The sequence below is a fragment of the Dermacentor variabilis genome, chromosome 2, assembly GCF_050947875.1.
Source record: "Dermacentor variabilis isolate Ectoservices chromosome 2, ASM5094787v1, whole genome shotgun sequence".
In the NCBI taxonomy this organism is placed as follows: Eukaryota; Metazoa; Arthropoda; class Arachnida; order Ixodida; family Ixodidae; genus Dermacentor; species Dermacentor variabilis.
In genome coordinates this window covers 128186323-128209421 of record NC_134569.1, presented here as the reverse complement: position 1 = coordinate 128209421, position 23099 = coordinate 128186323, and the positions used below count along the sequence as shown (strand labels likewise).

The following is a 23099-nucleotide window of genomic DNA, read 5'->3' as shown; positions in this document are numbered from 1 at the left end:
AACTCGCTGCCATCTGTCTAGGCCATCCAACGGTCGGATCGAGTGGTTTCTTTGAGAGCAATACTTCTAGAATGAAGGCCTGTATTCTGATTTTGTCTGAGCACCGAAGCTCAGAGTCACTGTCTCGTCGCAGAAAGATGTCCCACCAGCGGTCTATGCTATCTTACCTCCACATGAATGTCAGCCTCCAGATACCTTCACAGTATATTATCAAGCACCGGGTACCTGTTTGAAGTTTACCGCCATTACCCCTTAAACGTACTCTTGCTTACGTATTCCTTTTTGTTTAAGAACAATACAAAACACTTTGCAGATTTCACGTATTGCCCGGTTTGACGCGACGCGAAGCATTTTGCAGGTAGCCAGCTATGCAGCATCCTTTGGAGCGGTGCAAAGCATTGTGAAAGGCAAGCGGTTGTGTGTGACGCAAGCGTGTGGGTGACGATGGCACCCAACGACGATGACGGCGATGATGTCAATAGGACGGCTACGGTGCTATGACGACTGATTTTTTATAATCCGGCGAAAAAAACGTTATAACCGGCATGTTCACATTTCCGATCCTGAAGGCGGAACAATGTCGCAAAGCGCCTGCGTAGTGTTATATGGTATACTAAGAGGAAAATGGGGAATGGCGGCCCGATTGCGGAGGCATTACAGTCTCAAAGCAATAGTTACCACGAGAGGATATAGGGAGAAACAGGTGCCCTCTCGCTTTTATCACTGTCACGCAAGCACAGAAAGTGGCCGTTGACCTCGCCATCAGCACACCCGCACCGCACATTAGTGCATCATGGCCATCACGGACTTTCAAGCTGCGAGCCGCAACTTTGCCAAAGGATAGACCTCCGCCGCAGACCACCGCATCTTCGACTGTGCCCCGTCAATTTTTTCCGAAGTAAAAGCTGTGTGGATTTTTGGGGCCACAAAAGCTTTGGCGGAAATTACCAAGCTGATATTGTCGCCAGAGGATAGGCCACTCTGGCTCCGCAACAAGACGAAGAACATGACCTACAGATGGACCCCATACCTCACCCGTACAACACCGTGCTCCAACAACACAACGTTCCCCGCCGCGTATCTTCCCATATAGACGTGACGACTAATCTATCAACGTATCTATCGTATGGCAAATTTATCAACAACGCACATCTGGAGTTATACGGCCCCTGGGAACATCATAGTAAGGTTCGCCGCTACACACCACGGCCAGAGTCCTTTATTACCTCAGTTTGGAACTATAACTACAACTCGTAACGAAAACAACAGCATTCAAACAGCTTTTCTACAACAGGAAGAGAGTTTGATGCGGTCCCCAATAACAGAACGAAATGACAAAATGAAACAGGAAATGTCTCCAGAGAGCGGCGTACGAGACCCTGAAATGAAGCGGCGTCATATTTCTTCGTATTTGTTTTTTTTTTGATCGAAGGCCGGCGTTGCTATAGCTGCACGCGAGCCTCTATCACATCCTATGTCAATGTCGGGGGGCCTGCACGATAGCTCGCTGAGGCGAGGGCGGAACCCGCAGCCCAAGCAGCCGCAGCTGCTGCAGCGAGGGGCACGAGCCATGGTCGGAAGTGAACACGCCGAACTCTCTCTCTCTCTCTCCTTCCTAGCTTTCCGATGAGCTGTCGTTCCACCAGCCCAGACCGCCTAGGATGGAGGGGTCCGCATCAAAATGGATACCGCCATTGAACGAACACCTGCCGCTGCTGGCGCGGCTCTGATTCACCTGCGGGCTCAACAAGGGTATACGCTGGCACGAGCTGAAAGAGCTTGTAAGCCGAGGTTCTCCCGAAAACGGGCGGCGGCTAAGCAGCAGCCCGAGACGGGTTGGGTGAACATTTTCAGTATGCGGCACAATTATTTCCGTGAAGAAGTCCCGCGCTTACTATCTTTCTTCGCGCGCGCAAGTACAACGAGAATGGGCTTCCTGGCCTGAAAGGATGTCTCTTTCTCTCTCTCTCTCTTCACACATTTGTCCCCTGCAAAATATGACGGCTGCAGTTTTTGGAACGGCCACACGGGACAGCTGCATTTAGTGCACTTGCAGCATTCATTTCTATAGAACGCATGATAGGTCTGCAGCTTCGGTTTTCGGGGGTATTATAGCGGCCGAAGGGGACCGCTATTTTGGGAGCTGCTTCCAAGCCAGCCGGACAAATGTTGCCGACTAGCGAGAGATGCGAGGTGCTCGCCATGGTCCGCGCTGTGTCGGCAGCGCTTTCTGGGTGTGTAGTGTCGCAATTCGATTCGCGGATGTGGTGGGCACGTCTAAATCGTTGCCACACTCGGGAGTTTGTGGCCGCAAGCGGACTACGAGCTGAAACAGTAGAGAACCGCTGCAGCTAATTAAATATAATATGCAGACTCATTACAACGCATCCCTACTGCTCTCGCGCTGTTTTGTGAAGCGAAACTGCACGGAATGCTTCCAGGATAGGCGTGACTGTATGGACGAGCATGGGGGACCGAAATTGGCAAGCCCGATATGATGCCGAGCAATTCCATAAAATAGAAGCACATCGGCTGACTTACGGTAAGCTATACCGTTCGAAAGCGAGGCAATTTTTAATAATGTAATTTTTCAACGACTTGAGTTTACGGACATTTCTTCGCCTCCCCAATGAGTGGCAAAGTATGCGCGTTTGCTCTCTCACTGCGTCCGCATACAGTATTTGTAAGCAACTACGCTAACATTTGAAGTTAAGTCCCTAATTCCGGCGCTGGCGCGGCATCATCGTCACAGGCGCTCGATGCAAAAAGAGACTGATTAGGGAGGACCATTTAGGTTTCCATTTGTGACGAAGGCCATCTCACACGGGTAAGTTCGCTGAAAAGGCTGCCGGCACCTCGGCCGTCCTGGAGTGCTGAGAACGTATGCACGCTAGAAGGCCAGGCTGTTTACGACCAAGCTGTCAGAAGGAGCCGGAGCGGATTTGAATAACTGCTTGTCAGGTTAAAAAGATGTGTGTGCAAGCACTTTCCGTGAAACTTGAAGTACTCTGCGCACCTGGGGAGGACCCGAATGAGCGTGAAGGGTTGAGTCTTTTTTTCCCCCTCTTTGTTTTTTCTGCATTTAGTCTCCAATTCCCCTGAAGGAGCTCTCTCTATCCATTTTTTTTTATCAGCTGAAAAGTAATCGATCATCGGGACATTTTGCATGAAATTGTCTCTCGTGGCAAGTGAAGCGCATGGAAATAATAACTTATGAAGAAGAACAAAAAGAAGGACACCGACCACTGAAATAATATAAGAAAAGACGTTTCGGCTACCCTGCGGGTAGCTTTGTTCACAATGAAATCAAGGACGTGTGATACAACGTTTGACTTTCGGTAATGACTGGTTAGCCGTACGCCCGGCGAAGGTTAACGAAGTCGACGTTTTGACGGAAGCCCGTCTGGTCGGGAGGCATCATGAAGAAGGGTAAAAAGAAGGACACCGACTACTGAAAGAAAGGATGCGAGAAAAAACGTTTCGGCGCCCCTGACGGGACAATTGTTCCCAATGAAATTAAGGACATGCGATAGAACGTACGATACAGTACAACCGTGCGTATTCTTTCAGTGGTCGGTGTCCTTCTTTTTACCCTTCTTTATGATGCCTCCCGACGTTTGCTGACGTTTGATGATTAGTCCAGTCAGTTAACTCGAGTGCCCTCGAAAGTCGCGAGAGTTGCCTGACTTCTTTAGGAGAAAAAAAAAAGAGTTGAACCCCGCCTTATTACAGTGAAGAGCACATAAAACATCGAGCAAAAGGGGATGGCCAAAGCAAAAGCTGCCGATAACGCTAAACATTTGCCCATTGATATTGTTACAGATCATCATCAGCCTGGTTACGCCCACAGCGGGGCAAAAGCCTCTCCCATACTTCTCCAACTACCCCGGTCATGTACTAATTGTAGCCATGTTTTCCCTGCAAAGTTCTTAATCTCATCCGCCCACCTAACTTTCTGCCACCCCCTGCTACGTTTCCCTTCCCTTGGAATCCAGTCCGTAACCCTTAATGGCCATCGGTTACCTTCCCTCCTCATTACATGTCCTGCCCATGCCCATTTCCTTTTCTTTATTTCAACTAAGATGTCATTAACCCGGGTTTGTTCCCTCACCCAATCTGCTCTTTTCTTATCCCTTAACGTTACACCCACCATTCTTCTTTCCATAGATCATTGCGTCGTCCTCAATTTGAGTAGAACCCTTTTCGTAAGCCTCCAGGTTTCTGCCCCGTAGGTGAGTACTGATAAGACGCAGCTATTATACACTTTTCTCTTGAGGGATAATGGCAACCTGCTGTTCATGATCTGAGAATGCCTGCCAAACGCACCCCACCCCATTCTTATTCTTCTGATTATGTCCGTCTCATAATCTGGATCCGCCGTCACTACCTGCCCTAAGTAGATGTATTCCCTTACCACTTCCAGTGCCTCGCTACCTATCGTAAACTGCTGTTCTCTTCCGAGACTGTTAAACATTACTTTAGTTTTGTGCAGATTATTTTTAGACCCACTCTTCTGCTTTGCCTCTCCAGGTCAGTGAGCATGGATTGCAATTGGTCCCCTGAGTTACTAAGCAAGGCAATATCATCCGCGAATCGCAAGTTACTAAGGTATTCACCATTAACTTTTATCCCCAATTTTTCCCAATCCAGGTCTCTGAATACCTCCTGTAAACACGCTGTGAATAGCATTGGAGAGATCGTATCTCCCTGCCTGACGCCTTTCTTTATTGGGATTTTGTTGCTTTCTTTATCGAGGACTACGGTGGCTGTGGAGCCGCTATTGATGTCTTTCAGTATTTTTACATACGGCTCGTCTACACCCTGATTCCGTAATGCCTCCATGACTGCTGAAGTTTCGACAGAATCAAACGCTTCCTCGTAATCAATGAAAGCTATATATAAGGGTTGGTTATTTCTCTATCACCTGATTGATAGTGTGAATATGGTCTGTTGTTGAGTAGCCCTTACGGAATCCTGCCTGGTCCTTTGGTTGACAGAAGTCTAAGGTGTTCCTGATTCTATTTGCGATTACCTTAGTAAATACTTTGTAGGCAACGGACAGTAAGTACAGATAAAATCGTTACATATTACAGATGAAATCAGTTTATTTACAAGGTCGCTCACATAATTGCTTAGCAGTAATACGTGACTGATTGATCATTGCCCGAATGCCCGCTATGAAGTGCAAGTGCTCAGCATAACCTAAATGCATTTAAAATAAATATTTCTTCACACATTTCCAAGTTATCGTTTCATTTGAGAACTGCAGGTGCCCGAAGTATAACATACTCGTAATAATTTGCGGTGCCCTTGACAAAGCAAAATTTAAGTACGACTACGTTACGTGTAGAAACTGTACTCTCAGTAAAGTAGGTGAGTATAAGGGCACCTCAGGGTGATGATAATTACCGCTTTCTCAGCGTCATGATAGATTAGTGGCTGTATACCTGTCAAAGCATATACATAATCAGAAATGCCGATCTATAGGTGGGTATATGTGAACTGCGTTGGTGTTATCAGATGCAAAACACTAGTAAAAAAATAAACTAGTCAGCGACCGTGGCTCCCATAGTGACTCCCATAGCAAACACTGCTTCATTCAGAGCACCAGCTCATTCGACGTTGATGTTATCGCTATTTCTAGCGAATCAGCCTCCACCGACACAGAGCTCGTGTCAACATCTCTGACCGTCCCACTAACTTTTTCAGTGGACCGAATCTCCGCTGCTCCTCAAAGTGAGTGCCAGACCGGACGCACTAACAAAAAGCACAAGCACTATGTTTTTGTTTTTGTTTTTCGGAAGCAGGCAGAAAGCCAGACGGGTGCGCGTATCCGTTAGAGAACTTCGCGTGTCGGTGAGAAACGGTGCTTGGAACAAAGAGCCACTGCCACCGCGGCGCTGGTTCTACCATCACGAAAACCCGTACGCAGTGTATATCATTCACTTTGTCTGGCCCGCAACTTCCTCCGGAACTCGGGACCTCTAATAAAGAGATGGCCAGTTTCCGGTGCCAAAAGAACAGTCTTCCGCCTCCGATCCTCCCACAACGTCGTTACACTCTGCGCGTTTTTATGGACTCGGAAGCATGGATAGGCGGCCCGCCTGTGTTAAGGATTGCATAATTTGTTGCTGTGCCATGCCTCCCTAAAACGGTGCATCGTTGCCGACGCTATATAGAGCTGATACTCTACCATTGAGTGATCCAATGCACACGGCTGCAGTTACGCAAGAACCGTGAGTGATTGGCTAGTGGTGGGGCTACGATGACGTCATTGCATCACGCCATTGGCCCGAGCCCGCCCCTGCATTATTAAGGTCTTGTAGAGTTAAGCTTGTGGATCGCTTCCACGGCACTGCGCGGTACCGTTATGACAGAGCGTACATCCCGTCCTATTTCTGAATATTTTTTTGTTCAATTTCTCGAATCAAATGCACGCCATTCTTTTATGTGCCGTTGACATTTTGTTCGGTGCGCGAGCACCCGACCACGCGTTTCCGTGCGTGTGTGCGTGCTGTTAGAGCGACTCGTTTTTATCCTGACAGTGCAGCGCCCGCAAACTGATGTTTGCGCGTTTGTATAAGCGTGACCCCAAATGTGTGACTGATCGCAACGACCGGGACATCCGCGTTTGGGAGAAAGACGATTTCCGCTTGCACAGACTGAAGTTTAGCCTCCGCCACAAGACCGCTACGTAAACGGCGCGGTATACGACATGATAGGGGGACCTGTCCACCACATGCCTTTGCATGCGCTGCACGAAACAAAGAAAAAAAGGACATCAACTGTTCTTACTTCTTATGGTACATACGACTCTTACATAACGAGCGCTGACTCAGCTTGCAGCTGTTAGGGCCAGATAAAGCCTGCCTGAGGCGAACGTTAAGCTGCTACATGCAGAGCGATCGGAGGAGCGAGCCGGGTGACCAGAACTCGGTCGGTTCTCGATCACGCTGCCGGCTCAAAGGTGACGGCACTTCAGAGCTCCATACTCTGGAGCGTAGCGCTCTGAATAAATTTGACAAATGTGTTCCAAGCGCCTGAATTCGACCTGGCGAATGTAAAGCGTGCTGCCAGAGCACTCTAAAGCGATCAGTCCATTGTGCAGTTAGTCGTCTGCCAGAGTTCTACCCATAGCTTCAACTGCAGTGAAATACTGTTATCAAACGGAGTAAAAATTCGAATAGCGTGGAATTTATTCATTTATGCACAAACTGCCTAGCGCAATCCTTGACACATACGATATCGGGATCAGACAGGCTGAGCTTTCTGTGGTACGCCTATTGTCTGAAGAAAAAGTTTGCGCACTAACTTGTGACAGTCGCGGATCTCGATACTAATCGATTAAAAACATCGCCGCACCGAGCATCAGACACGCGTGAAAGTAGGCGGGACATTACTATAAGCCTCGAAAAATCTAAATTTTAAAGGCCACTGTCGAGCCTGACATCACTAGTGTATACTGTAAAAAGCACGTGTAATGCGGAGATCACAGCGTTTACAGAAATCTGCGTTTTTAATTTTTATCTCCTCCTAAAAGCAGTATTGTTCTTCAGAATACGCAATCGATCACGCCCGTCGCTAGGCAACAGGTTCTTGATATGCTTATATCTTACAATACGAATGCAATGAACTGACAAAGATATGTGTAAGTAATTTGCTCCGTTTTGCATGTAAATGTCACTAGGACGTTGGCACGACGTGTTTTACGTCACGAGGGCATGGTAGGCGGTCCGCTGTAGTGTGCAGCTTCATTGTCGACATTCCTTCTATGTTGCTGCATGAATTGTCGCCCTCTATTGTTTCTTAACCAGCACAAATTTCGCTCGTTCGCTTCAACGCTGAGGCAACATAACTCACGAACGCCTATACAGGTTGAATAAAGCCAGTATTTGCGAACCATCGCACGAGTTTGAGATATCTGACGCACTTTTGATTCTTACGTGAAAGGATCCGCTATCTTTCAGTGATATTCACTTCTATAATCTCATATCAGATTCGTACGCGTAAATTGGTGTGATATTATCGGCTATTGTAATATCATTACTGAAGCCAGATATGTTATAAAGATTGGGACATCACAAACGCTTCATAATTTACTGAAACCTCCCCCCCCCCCACCCCCCCTTTGAGAGACAACTTCAAGGAAAGTTCATGTGCAGGTCTTTCAGAATGTCGATGCTCGCGAAGGCAGCCACCAAAAGTGGTCCGCCCTAGTCATCGTTCAATTTCTATTTCATTAGTTAAAACTCTCTGCCAGTGAATATGAAATCATCTAAGTCGCATAGCGTTTTTATAAAGCGATACAAACTTTTTACTAAAAGCTTACATTACTCCATTTTTTGCAGTAATTGGGGTCTCTGCAGGCTATATTGTTCTTGCAGTGGGTATGGACATTTCTGATTTACATATGAGCATTTTCATTGCGGCATTGTATTGATTGTGAACTCTAATTGCCTTATGTATGGAAGAAATTACTCCTTGGTCATTACAACACGATTCTGCTGAACTACCTGTTGCTTCACTAATACGCTGTTCACTGGTATTTTTACGCAATTACTACACTGCTTTAAACTTCTGTAGTCAACTTGATAACCATGCGTTATCCACACTATACGTGCTCGAACAGGAAGTCCCTGCGATAGCTAATATTTTAGTGCCTCCATCAGTTTCATGTCACTCTATGCACTCGGTATTATAATTTTATTGTTGAATAAATTTGAAACACGAAATCAAACCAGTTGATTGCCTTCAATGTGCAACTTACAACCTGTGACACACGATAGTCGCGCTTGCGTGCGTGCGTGCGTGCGTGCGTGCGTGCGTGCGCGCACGTGTGTGTCATTTTTTATTCCTACTATCGCAGTATTGATTCGCTCGAGTTACTTTCTTGAAGGATACAGCCTCCAACACTTAGTGTGCGGGATATAATCGCTGATAATATCCGTTTCAAAGAGCATGTATCAAAGAGAAACCTTCAGTGCTGTGACCCTAAAGTGCAGCGAGACAAATTGTTATTCAGAAATGTGTGTGTTTATACAGATAACGGATGGCCTGCCAACATTTCTGCTGCCCCGTATCTCCCCTCCTATCTCTCATCACTCCTTCAAAGCGTGCTTTTCAATGAGAGCGTAAGCGCTTCTTCACTAACGTCATAGCTATGGAGAATGACACCGTTCTGTAAAAGAGAAGCGTCTAGCCGGCAATGACACTCGTAAAACTTGTCCGTATATTTACTGACCAGCATGCCTGTGATAGCGAATGGCTCAGAATGTAGGGACGGAGCAGGCTTCTCATATCTAGAAAGAATATTAAAATGGGGTCCTTTCACTGACATATTCTGTTTCCCGGTGTTTCAAACGAGATAAGACTTAATGAAGAGTCGTTTTATCATTTGTTTGAAGGCTTCCTGCCTATGCAAGTACTCCAGCTAGCCTTTTACATTTACACTTTCGGTGCACTATCAGACGTTCCAAGCACGCGCTCATGAAATGTGACGCCGTAGGCACACTATCAAATTCGCCGTGCACGTGCGATCACGCCACATATTGAATTCTTTGACGTACAATGGCTCAGAGATAATCGCGAGCTATTAGGTGTCTCGTCTCGCAAAAACATTGCCGGAGCAATTTTTTTTTGTCCCACAGCCGGTAAAGGATTGTGATGTGTGCGGTGTAGAAATTATGGTGTTCTGCTGATAGATTTGGTCTTCTTCACAAGAGGGTTACTTAAAGAAATTATTTTCCCGCTTTTCATTTGGAATTATCGGTATATATTTTACTGCACTGCTTTAGCTCCGCTTTCGGACTTCCTTCGTGTCTGGTTTTGTTCGGTGTTCCTTAAATCAGCTTGAAATAAAACAGATTGTAACGAAGCAACCTTATTGCCACTTTGGCCGTCGTGAAAATTATAAAATACATTGTTACCAAGTGCGCGCAGAAACGCCGCACATAATACAGTCACCTTGGCGCCGACTTCAGTTTTCTTTCTCGATTCCTCATTTGTATGTAAGAGGCGCTGCGCTTCACGTTGAACTTGGCACTGACATGAAAACGAAGCTTAACTCCATTAACTCCGCGTTTCGGCGACTTCAGACAAACACATACCCACACCCAAAATACATTAACATAATCACAGAGGGCAAGGAAAGCGACCAATGTAGGCTCTGTTCAGAAACAGGAACACTCACACACATAATGTGGGAATGCACCTCGCTCCCGTTCTCTCATCCCCCCGTCAGCAGTGAGACTGACTGGACAGCCTGGCTCAGTTCCGGGGACGTCGACCGACAGCTTGAACTGGTGGACTGGGCGGAAAAGGCCAAGCAGGCCCAGGGCCTTACTTGAGCCCAAACCCTCAGCCACGTCCCCCTTTACCCTTCCCCCTTTCAATAAAGTTTATCACCACCACCACCACATGCTTAACTCTTATTACAGTGTCTTATTACAGATTCCCCCAGTGGGGAGCTTTTAGAGATTAAGAAAGATAAAAGAAGTCAGCAGACTCCAGGGATTGACCCGGCTCTGGACTCATATTGTGCAAGCAGTTACACTGCCCTACGCCCCGTATATTTGTGAAAAACTTCTGCAATTCTGCGCAAGCAAGAGAGAGAGAGAGAGGAGCGTTCAGGAAAGGCAGGGATGTTAACCAGTCAATAGTCTGGTTGGCTACCCTACACTGGGGGATGGGAGAAGGGGAAGAGAAAGAAGGGAGAGAGAAGGTGTAGGTACGTGTACGGACAGCACTTCAGTTAGAGTCGCTCGAGCAAACCAGAAGTTCTGAGAAAACACAAAAGTGCCTTCACTGCCTTCTGAGCCGATGATCGGTCGGGACGGTGCTCTAATATGGTCTGTTCACTCAGAGGACGATTATCGAGTGTCCTCAATGTGTTGGACAAAGACTGTCTTTGTGCTTGAAATTGAGGACAATGGCACAATAAGTGGTCAATGTTCTCCTCGCATCCGCAAACATCACATGCAGGAGTATTAGTCATTCCAATTAGTGCTGAGTAGGCATTCGTGAAGGTAACTCCAAGCCATAACCGGCACAGAAGAGACGCTTCACGTCGGTGTAGACCCGCTGGAGGTTTGAGTTGAAGTGACGGGTTTAGTCTTTGCAGTCTTGTGCGCCTTGTATGTGCGGTGTTCCACTCTGCCAAGGAGATCGTGCGTGCTAGAATGCCAAGTTGCCTCGCGGCGTCGGTCCTTGAGAGAGGAATGGGGACGCAGCGGTCTTCTTGGTTTGACGTCCGAGCTGCCTTATCGGCGTCATCATTTCCAGTGATACCGCAATGACCTGGTATCCACTGAAATAAGATATCATGGCCTTTTTCTATTAAGTGATGAACAAGTTCCACGATTTCGCACGTGAGCTGATCGTGAGTTCCATGTCGGAGAAACGACTGCACACATTGCAAAGCCGGCCTTGAATCGCAGAAGACCGCCCATTTTCTAGGACTTTCAGCATTTATTACTTGAAGCGCGTCGCGGAGAGCCGCGAGCTCTGCAGCTGTAGACGTAGTGACATGGGAAGTCTTGAACCGCTTGGTTATTCTCATTGCTGGTATAAATAGAGCGCCGCCGGAACTGGTTGATGTAGTTGATCCATCAGTGTAGACGTGTGTGCAGTCGCTGTATTTCTCGTACAAGAGAAGTAAAGTTAGTTGCTTGAGCGCTGATGATGGCAAGTCCGACTTTTTCTGAAGGCCTGGGATTGTAAGGTTCACTTGAGTACGGCGCATACACCATGGAGGACTGGAAGGCCTTGCCGCAGGTGTGTAACCTGACCTAAAAGAGGCACGGTGCGCGAAGACAGTCGCACTGAATGTCGTGTGAGGCCTATCTACTGGGAGACTTGCTAGGTGGTGGGTAGGGGTCCGGGCAACGTGTCGTATGTGCACACGCATTGTTTCAATGATAATGTGCGTTTTAATAGTGAAATCTTGAGCGACTGCAATAACCTCAGTCGTTGACGCACTCCGCGGTAGACCGAGACAGATCTTGAGGGCTTGGGCTTGGATGCTTTGAATTATATTCAGGTTAGTTCTGCAGGTGTTGGACATGACCGGTAGGCTGTACCGTAGGAATCCAATAAAGAGGACCCTGTACAGTTGCAGCATAGAGTGTATTGGTACTCCCCAGGTCTTTCCTGCAAGGAACTTAAACATATGACAAATTCCTGTCAGGCGCTTTTTCACATAATTGACATGAGGGGTCCAGGAGAGATTTTTATCAAGGACCACTCCCAAAAATCTGTGACTCGTGTTGTACGAGATCATGTGTCTGTCGACGGATATCACGTATGGAGACATTGATTTCCTGGTAAATGCCACCGCTGCGCACTTTTCGTATGATATACGAAGTCCTTGTTCTCTAAGGTAGGAGGACGTTAAAGTGGCTGACTTTTGAAGCCGCGCGCGAAGCTGCAGTCGCGTCACAGCCGACGTCCAAATGCAAATGTCGTCGGCGTAGATGGATAGCCTAACGGTGCCTGGCAGGATGTCGGTGAGTCCAATGAGTGTTAGACTGAAGAGCGTTGGGCTGAGTACTCCGCCCTGAGGCACCCCACGGTTACTGTAATGCTGCGAGGTCGGGCCATCCTCGGTAAGCACGAAAAAGGATCTCTTATGTAGATAGCTACTTATCCAGAGATAGACTTTGCCGCCAAGTCCTACTGCCTCTAACGCGTTGAAAATCGCTTCGTGCGTTACGTTATCGTACGCTCCTTTAACATCCAGAAACAGGGCAGCAGATAATCTTTTGCAGGACTTCTGGTGCTTGACGTACGTCACTAAGTCGATAACGTTGTCTATGGAAGAACGGCCACGCCTGAAGCCGGCCACTGCATCTGGATATACCTGGTAATGTTCGAGGTACCATTCTAGCCGTGCTAGAACCATCCTCTCCATTAGTTTTCCGATGCAACTGGCAAGCGCAATTGGTCGGTATGATGCAATGTCTACAGGCGACTTGCCAGGCTTGAGTAGTGGAATTAGGCGACTGGTCTTCCATTCCTGGGGAACCGTACCTGTCTGCCAGGAGCTGTTGAACAAGAGCAGGAGCACTTTTCGAGCCTCTTCGCCAAGATTACATAGGGCACGGTAGGTTATACCGTCGAATCCTGGTGAAGATGAACGCTTGCACAAGGCCAGTGCAGCTTCGAGCTCGTCCATGGAGAAAGGACTATCCATGCGGGGGTCGCGTGAAACCGGTGAGTGGTGGAGCGGCGATGTTCCAGCGGAACTAGTTTCGCCAGCAATCCTCCTGCAGAAAGCTTCCGCTACGTGAATCTCGCTGCATTGTTGGTGAAGGGCCAAAGACTTAAAAGGGTGGCGCTGCTGTGGGGTTCCACGGAGACCACGAACAGTTCTCCATATGTGAGACAAAGGTTTTCGTGGATCCAAAGATTCGCAGAATGATTTCCATCTTTGCGATGCGAGTTTGTCCATGCGACGCTGAATCTTCTTTTGAGTTCTTCTGGCCAACCTCAAGTCATGTACAGACTTCGTGCGCCTGTATCTTCGCTCTGCACGACGACGAATTGCACGAAGCTTCTCTAGCTCCATGTCGTATTCGGTGCGTGTATACGTTCTCAGAAGCGAATTTTTCGCAACCTCTAGGGCACCTTTTATGATGTCCTCTAGGCTAGAGGATAAGTCATCACGACAGCCGTCTTCGACAATTGACTTGAACATTGGCCAGTCGATACATTGTGTGACGCCGGCTAACCTGGAGTCCGTCAACCCTTCAACCCTAAGATAAGTGGGTAGGTGGTCACTTCCCCGCGTTTCAATATCCGGAAACCACCTGACCTTTCTAGTGAAAGAGCGTGAAACAAAGGTCAGGTCCAGGCAGCTACAGTAGGCAGTTCCACGCAGGAAGGTGGGGCTTCCATCATTTAACAAGCACAGTTCTTGTTCGGAGGCAAATGACACTAATTTTCTGCCTCTCGAGTTTATCTTAGAACTTCCCCAGATATGGTGGTGGGCATTAAAATCTCCAGTAATCACCAAAGGCTTCGGAGTCGCCGTCGTGATTCGCCGTAATCTCTCGCAGTCCAGCCGACTTGAGGGCGATATGTAGGCTCCAATTAATGTGAAAGTGAGCTTGCCTTTCTTTACTGTCAGACATACGTATTGGTTTTCTTGGTCAGGCGACACTGGGTGATGGACATACGTAAGATCACGTCGCATGAATACGATGATCTTGCTGCATTCTCCGTGGGTGGCGGACATGAAACACTCATACCCGGACAGTCTGATGTTATCTGATAAGGGCTCGCAGATGACGATGATTGGGAACTTATTCGTGAACACAAACTGTCGAAAGTCCGACATGCGTGACTTCAGTCCTCTAGCGTTCCACTGCAATATCGACGCGTTTCGGACTTCGTCACGAAACGACGGCTTCTGGAGAGCCATGATTTTAACCAAGAGCTGCAAGTACTGGACACAAAGTGTCCAGCACCTGTAGTGCGCTTTGCGCAGACGTAGACTTCATGTTGGTAAGTATAACGCGAATGGCATTCATGAGCGACCGCAGAATGTTGATGACCTGGAGATCATCAGTCAGCGTCGCTTCAACAGGTGCAGAAGCCGTCGAAGTCGGTGCGTTTTGAGGTAACTTAGCAGGGAGTTGTGCGCTCGGTAGCTCAGGCCATTCTTCAGGACGGGCGAGCCTCCCCGCTTTGTTTGCTTTCCGTGTATCTGTCTTGGTGGCGCAGTGCGGTGATGCGGCAGTCCGTCTGACGGTAGCTGGCGTGTACCTATCTGCAGTTTCGGAATTTCGCGAACGTTTTCGGTGGCGATGCCGACGTCGCCGAACAGCGGTAGCTGCCTCTCGATGCGTCGAATTGTCCCGCACCATTCGTTTTAGAATGGTGAATTCCGTCCGCATCCGCGGGCAATCCTTTGATGAGGCCTTGTGAGGACCACTGCAGTTAGGGCATTTTAGAACATGTGCGTTGCAGGCGTCTTCTGAATGAGACTCAGAGCACCGCGGGCACACGACGTTGTTCACACAGACACCCTTCACGTGGCCAATCTTGTAACACTTGAAACACTGGAGGGGCTTCGGTACGAATGGTCGTACTGGATGGCGGACATGTCCTACTTTGACGTGGGAAGGAAGGCTGTCTCCTTCAAACAAAATCTTCACACAGCGTGTGTTTCCCAATCTGGAAATCCTTGTAATGAAATTGCCTTCTGTCGTTGGCTTTATCAGCGTTGGCAAGTCGTCATTAGAAATGGCAACGTCGACGTCATAAATGACGCCCGCAGTACCATCGCCGCCTGTGGGGATCATTGATCGCACCTTTACATTGTCGATATCAGTTATATTACGTAGGTGTTGTAGGGCGCTGCGATGTAAAACATCAACTGCCAGGACATTCTTCCGCGAGTTTATTCGCACGTCTTTAATCTCATTTGGTGCGATTCTCTCAAGTAAGCAAGAGAGGACCTGCCTGTTGAGGAGCCGCAAATTGGTCGCCGGGTCCACGGGCATGAAGAGCACAGTGTGCGGCCAGCGCAGCGGTGCACTCTTCACGGTAGAAGCACTGGGCGATGAAGATGCCTGCAGTAGTCTTCTTTTCGCTGATCTACTCATCACGACCTGGAAGTCATCGTCCGATGAGTCGTAGCTGTCCGAACATATCTCAGTGGCCTCGCTGTCTGTGTCGCCTGACGCACTTCCACGTTTCCTGGACGCTACCCGACCTGACGGCTGCACATCAGGAAAGTCCTCGGAGATTTCTTCATCCATTGCCGCAAGGAGGGAGCGGCAGCTCCCAGAAATGCAGGAAAACAAAGCGAAAAAGCGGAGACAAACGTAGAAGCGTTCTATCAAAGAATCACTTCGTCTTCCTTCCAAGCAAAGATCGTTAGAACACTAGTATGAACAAAGCGGAGGAGGAAAGAAGGGTAGAAGGTAGGGACGTTAACCAGAGAAGCCTATAGTTGGTAACCATAAAATTGGGAACTGGAAATGGGGAAAAGAAATATGAGAGAGAGAGAGAGAGAGAGAGAGAGAGAGAGAGAGAGAGAGAGAGAGAGAGAGAGAGAGAGAGAGAGAGAGAGAGAGAGAGAGAGAGAAATGTAGTGAGTTCGCGCACGCGCACGGAGAAACCCACCGTTCACACAGGCCACTCACCCTCTAAAACAATTCACCGACGATGACGATACTCTCTAATGCGAGAGAAAGAAATAGAAGAGAGGAAAGACAGGCAGGTGAACTAGAGGCACTTCTGGTTTGCTATTCTGCACTGGGGGAAGGGGTATGGGGAGGAAGAGGGAGACAGAGAGGAGATAGAGCACAGAGTGCCTTCTAGCGTCTTTCCTCGAAACAGGAATGGGAACGCTGTGTTCTTCTTCATGCGACGCTCGCACAGCTTTCTATGTGTGATCATTTCCACTGATCCCGCAACGGCCAGGTAACCACTGGAAAATAGTTGCGTAGCCTTTTTGTTCAACGTGGTAAAATTTAACGATTTCGTACGTCAGCGGTTCGAAAGATCTACATCGGTGAACTGACTGCACACAGTGTAAAGCCAGTATGGAGGCAGGAAAACACGGGCCATTTACCAGGACTTCTTGTGCCAATAAATTGAAATGCACTGCGCCGAGGCTTGAGTTCTGCAGCCGTGGATGTCGTGACATGTGAAGTCTTGAATCGACGTGTTACTCCTCTTGCCATTATGCACAAGCGCTAGTGGGCATCTTGAAAGCAGTTGAGCTGTGCCAGCGCTTGTGACTGTATATGTGAGCGAACATTGATCTGCCGGTGTGCGCTGCCTTTTTATCTTTCTTTCTCAATTTACCACGTATGTGGCCAACCGGGTGCGACCATGCGTAAACCAGCTGCGTTTCTGCAGCTGTGTTGCTTCACTGCGTTCTAAGCTTATTTGTGCACTATTTTCCAGAGTGTCAGTCATAAATGAAGATGTCTTACAGCAATCGCTCGAATCGTCTACTTGGGCATATTTGGTGATACGTAGTGCGTTTGTGACTCCCACAATAATTCCGCTAGATTTTCATTATCCTTTGTGTAGATGATGTGAAGTTTACCCACTATTTTTGAAAAGATTTACTTCTTTAATTCGTGGGGAACTGTCACTTGCGCACCATATTTTTTTGCGCGCGCACACACACACACACACACACACACACACACACACACACACACACACACACACACACACACACACACACATATATATATATATATATATATATATATATATATATATATATATATATATATATACATATATATATATATATATATATATATATATATATATATATATATATACTGTATTAGACAAGCTTTCTATATGCATCCATATATTTAATTTTTTGGGGGTGCGCGTTCTTTTGCCTTTATTTTTTCCCATCCGACAGGAGGTTGATTCTAGCAGAATCGACCGCTTCGGTAAAAGTTCAATAATAAAGCTGCGTACACGACGTAAAAAAATAAGCAGGATGAACTCTTAAGGACTCGCAATCGTGTATCTTTTCGAAAGCGTTTCCTGAATGCTAATGCCGTCACGATGGTGGCCTTAATAAATCAGTTACGCACAATATTCGGGCAAATTCGAACAGTTCCGGTGAAACTTTGATTCAAGATGATGGCAGGAGTCTTGGCACAACTCATTAACCGTATTAGAATGACTTAAAGTTGAAGAAGTTGGTAGATATCCAATGTACATTAAGGCAGATGTGCAAGCAGGAAGGTCGAAAAGTAGCATTTCTTTGTCCTTTAGGCCATATTAGCACCCGCATTTGGTCGCAAGCTTTTCCGTATACAATACATAATCCGTTGACGCAAAACATTAGGGCCAGAATTAACAAAACTTCTCGGGCTGAACTCAAAAAACTTTTCGCTCGTAACTGTTATTTGCAATTAGTTGGTCGCCTTAGCTAATAATAAGTCTGGCGTAATGAGTGGCGGTATTTTTTTTTTTTTTTTACAATTTCAGCTTAAGAACTTTCTGTGAGTACGGGACCGGGAGCGGAATCCACAAAGCGTTTCGCTCGCAGATGCTATTTTCTGTTTCTATTTTCTATCTTGCTGGGCCGTCTCAATAACATGTCCGACGTTACGAGTGGATCATATCGGCTCTCAAGAAAACAGCTCTAGCATAAGAACTTTGTGACCACGATCCCGGGCTTTTTCGCAACATAAGGCGCAAATATTTTTGCAATGCAAAGTTCTTACCTTAGAATGTCCAGTGTGGGTAACTTGAACATCTAGAGATCCCGCCAACACCGTGTACCAGTTTGAGCCACGGTCGCCTTGGCGGAAAACTGTACAAAAAAGTATATGTAACGAAAGGTGAGAGCAGTGTCAAATGATTAAGTCAAATAACCTGATAACAGTTAAACATGTAAAATACAGAAAACGCGAGAGCGTTGGCAGAGGCGCATGTATGAGGAAAATATTTAGCAAATAACCATACTTCAATATCTAAGGCTAAAATAATATGAAATACAGATGTTGTCTTCCATTCGATCCACTCGATTCAAGTAGCTTCCAATAATGATCACATTACTGGGAATCATGAGAAATCAAATTTAACTTGGCCCTTGAAACAGATAGCTAAAGTTTACGAAAATCGTATAAAATCAAAAGAAAGTATACAACGCCCTGTACATACAAGAAATCTGTCATATGCCCCTGCTAAATTTTCTAAGTCAGTATTGACAAACTAGCGGAGAAGATTTGTCTTTCAAACGCAATGGTATTTTAAAGTCAATATTTCCGCTTAATTCGTGTAATGGGATCAATTTTGCGTAAGTTATAATTTAAGGTGACAATATTGTTCAGTTGCAACAGTCCAGCAGGCTCAGTTTACTGGCTACGCACTATTGCAAAATCACTTCAACTAAACTGCACATTCGCAGCGTCAGAAATGTTGAAGTTGCTATATGTATATTTTTTTCAGCTGCTGTTAATTACATCCAAAATGGGATCAAACCCTACTTGCATCAATCACTGCGAGTCGGCCTAGTTGGAACAGATTCATCTTAAAACTTTCTGTGCGCAAACAAACAGGGACGAAGAATAGCGGCAACACAAGGACGAGCGCTTTCCTTGTGTTGCCCCTATTCTTCGTCCCTGTTTGTTTGCGCACAAAAAGTTTTAAGTTGCATCAATCGTTAGAGTTTCGCATATTTAAATGCATGATTTGAACACTGCTTAGAACACCACTAGCCTAATGAATGCTTCATTCACATACTAAATGAACTATCACTAGCCTTATTCATTAGAACATACATGAGAAAAGTTTAGTTGACCCTGGATCCCATGAGCAGCTCGCCACAGATGTCGGACAAGTCCATAATCGTAAAATTGACAAAGGACATGATATAATATTTCACTGGTTGCCTAGTCATGTGGCATCCATGGAAATAAACTAGCGGGCACACCTGCCCGATTTGCTCGCGACGACGTCAGCTGCCTTGCCATCTCGCTTTCGAGAGCTGACGAAGCGAAAGAAACGCCTAACATTCGATCTGTGGGATTCAACCGAATTGGGATTATTGGACGGGGGGGTTATGGGGCATACAGAATATATTTTTTTCAGTGAGGCATGTATTGCTTAAAGCAGCCTCCTCAAATGCATACTAATTTCTTATAGCAATGGCAAACAGCCCACTCAGCGACTGAATTAAGCAGGTGCAACGAAACCCCGCATAGCGCTCTTTCGTTTGGAGAAACCTCGTCTTGAACAGCTCGAAGGAGTTAAGAGGTATAGGTGTAGTAAAACCTCAGAACAATGAAAAGGAATTGAACGAAATAATGTGTATAACAAGGTAAGCGAAATTCCCCTTTAAATTCTTAAAGGGATTCATATTGCAGTACACATGCAATAATGGACATAATAATGGATAAAACAAAGTGCTGCCGCTTCAACTTCGTTATAGCGAAGTTTTACTATATAGAGGTGCCCTTGTAGCATCACGGCTGCTTGCAACGTCACGTTGAAAGCCTGGGAAGCGAAGATAAATAAATAAGTTCACGAAATTATAGGTGGGTTCGAACGAAGAACTCGATGGCTCTGTAGCGTGCGATCTACCCCTACGATCTGACCACGTTGTACAAAACAGAGTTAGCGTGTCGCATTAAAGACAGCGCCTGAAAATTCCAAATTCCAGTTGCTGTGGTTGACATCACACTTTAAATGTACTCAAGGGCGAACCGAGCAGGTAACACTCTTCCTTGTTGCCTTCTTCTATATTCAAAAAAAAAAAAAGAGAGAAAGGTTGCTTTATAACTTCTCTGCACTCTACAAAATTCTTCTAACGGGTCCTATAAATTAGGAAGAAAAATATGAATGTATTTATTTATTTATAGTAAATTTAGGCTACGCAAGGACAAATTAAGCAATAAGAAGCTTGCCGCCTCGTCTGCTGCCATTCTGTCATTCTTAGTACATCGCGCAACTGACAGGTCACAAGCCGATTAAAAAAGTCAACGTAAACTTGGAACTGTATCCTTCTCAAAATTGTTCATTGTATTCGAACGAGAAGAAACAGGGTTATACGAGGGGCCCGATATTTATTAATCATATCAAAAGCGATATCAGCACTTCATTTCTTTTTATCAGCGCTGATGTTTGTTCTCAGCGCTGATGTACCCGCCCAATTTCTCCCTGTGCTTATCACCGCTGTGGGAAAACACACTGATATATGGCAAATGGAATTACCCTTCTGAAGATAGTGCACTTGTCTACGCATGGACGAACACTAAATCGCCCTTGTACAAACAAGTACACTGCCTTTACAACGATTACGGTCAAGCAACTAGCACACCAATACCTTCAGGGTAGGCTGGAACATCGCTTCTCATGATATCATTGAATTCGAAGTAATTTTACACTTCCAAATTTACCTGAGGAATACAGAAGATTATTTTTTTGCTTGTCCCTTCACATCAGCCCGGCCATCATACTGCATACAGCCCGCAAAGAAAACGGCGAAAGAGCTGCGTTGCAATGTTACATTCCTAGATCACAAAATGGTTTTACCAGGGCATATTTAAAGTGGCATAAAAGTAATGTCAAGGGGATTAAGTGATCGAAATTAAAAGTGAAAAGTATTTTAAAATGAGCAAGTCTGCTACACCATCAGGTGTAGAGCTCAGAACACTATTAACCAACTACATCGCTCAAGAAACCCGCCGTGGTTGCTCAGTGGCTATGGTGTTGGGCTGCTGAGCACGAGGTCGCGGGATCGAATCCCGGCCACGGCGGCCGCATTTTGGTGGGGGCGAAATGCGAAAACACCCGTGTGCTTAGATTTAGGTGCACGTTAAGGAACCCCAGGTGGCCAAAATTTCCGGAGTCCTCCACTACGGCGTGCCTCATAATCAGAAAGTGGTTTTGGCACGTAAAACCCGAAATATTATTATTATCGCTCAAGAAATTTATTACACCACGATGAGCTCCGTACCTGAAGCGCATACACGGACCTCCGTTGAAACCGAGCACCTCGCACAATAACCTGCAACCGCCAAAATCCCTTCTGTACGTTCACTTCACGACGTGTACATATTTGGAGGAATTGTTCCTTATTCATGCATGTAAGGGACCATGTCATCGACAATCCGAACCGCCATATAGAATGAATTTGCCTGCTTGCAGGGGCACTAATAGAGAACAGTACACAGCGGCATTCACCTGAAGGCCTATCTAGAACATTGCTTGTGTAAGCATTTGTTGGGTAGTACGGCTGAGGCTGCTATGTCATATGAACGAGCACAATGCAGTGGAGATGCTGGGCGCAGTCATTGACTCGGGGCTGCTATGTCTGTGTTTCTCTTAGTGGAGACAAGGTTGGTAAAACTCGAATGTATTGCAGAGCGCCATTCCTTCAGATCAGCTGAGTTTCTCTAATGGGCAGACATTACTTGTGCAATAAATCGCCATACCATGTGAGGCAATTACCAAGACTCACAAAATAAATGGTGTGTATTGACTTCAGAGCACGTGTCCATATTGTAGAAACCAACTCAAGAAGCAATTAGATCGTATCCATTTAGTACGAATACTTTGCCCAGCAAGTTTAGAGAATATGTCGTCAAAATCATAGGCGAAATGAGTTCGTGTTGCAGTCACGGCCGATATCAGCACTTCATTTCTTTTTATCAGCGCTGATGTTTGTTCTCAGCGTTGATGTTTGCGCACAACTACTCCCGGTGCTTATCACCGCTGTAGGGAAAGTGCCATACTGATAAATGGAATATGTAATTACCCTTCTGACGGTAGCACACTTGTCTACACAAGGACGAACACAAAATCGCCCTTTTACAAACACGTACACTGCGTTTACATTAATAATGGTAAAGCAACTAGCACACCAATACTTTCTAGGTAGGTTGGAACATCGAAGCTTTTTGTCATAGATTGTAAGGACGTGCTTTTGAAAACTGACACTAAGCTATGAATTTGAGATGAATGGATATGTTTTCATTGCTGATCCGCTTTAATTTGGGACATTTACCCTGAAGTCCTTTCGACCGTGAAACGACTGTACTCCTACGACCGTGCGACCACACTTGTAAATGCCCGCAGGCCTGCTGCGGTTTTCAGTGTAGCTCGTAGGGAGGCATCCGGCGTGCCGTTAGTACGCTGGTGACTGCTAATTATTGGAAGCGGATATCACAACGCGACGCGATTCGTAACCAGCCGGTCGCGTTTCATTAGGCCATGCAAATTGTTATAGGTGCGACGTCGGACCGGCGAATAGTGCAATATGTAAACTAACGGGGATGGGCGCAAAGTTTCATTTGTCGAGACATGGAGAAAGTTACCTCACGATGACGATGGGATCACACGACGACCACTACGGCGCATAAAAGACTGACGGCCGGGCACTACAAGTCCGCTTATCAGCTTCTAACTGGTGTATATCGAAGAAAGCAGTTGTACATCACGTACGCCATTGCCGTTAGGCAAAATTCACACACACACACACACACGCACATATATATATATATATATATATATATATATATATATATATATATATATATATATATATATATATATATATATATATATATCATCAGCCTAGTTACGCCCACTGCAGGGCAAAGGCC

The 23099-nt window shown here is 46.3% G+C and overlaps 1 protein-coding gene across 2 annotated transcripts in view; it reads right to left on the bottom strand.

The window, feature by feature from the left end:
- Epac (Exchange protein directly activated by cAMP) overlaps positions 1-23099 on the bottom strand; it is a 514493-nt gene that overhangs the window by 360193 nt on the left and 131201 nt on the right. For both annotated transcript variants that reach the window (XM_075681972.1, XM_075681973.1), the window contains exon 4: positions 18216-18304. In XM_075681972.1, coding sequence (XP_075538087.1) covers positions 18216-18304 — 89 coding nt within the window. The remainder of the gene's footprint in view (positions 1-18215; positions 18305-23099) is intronic.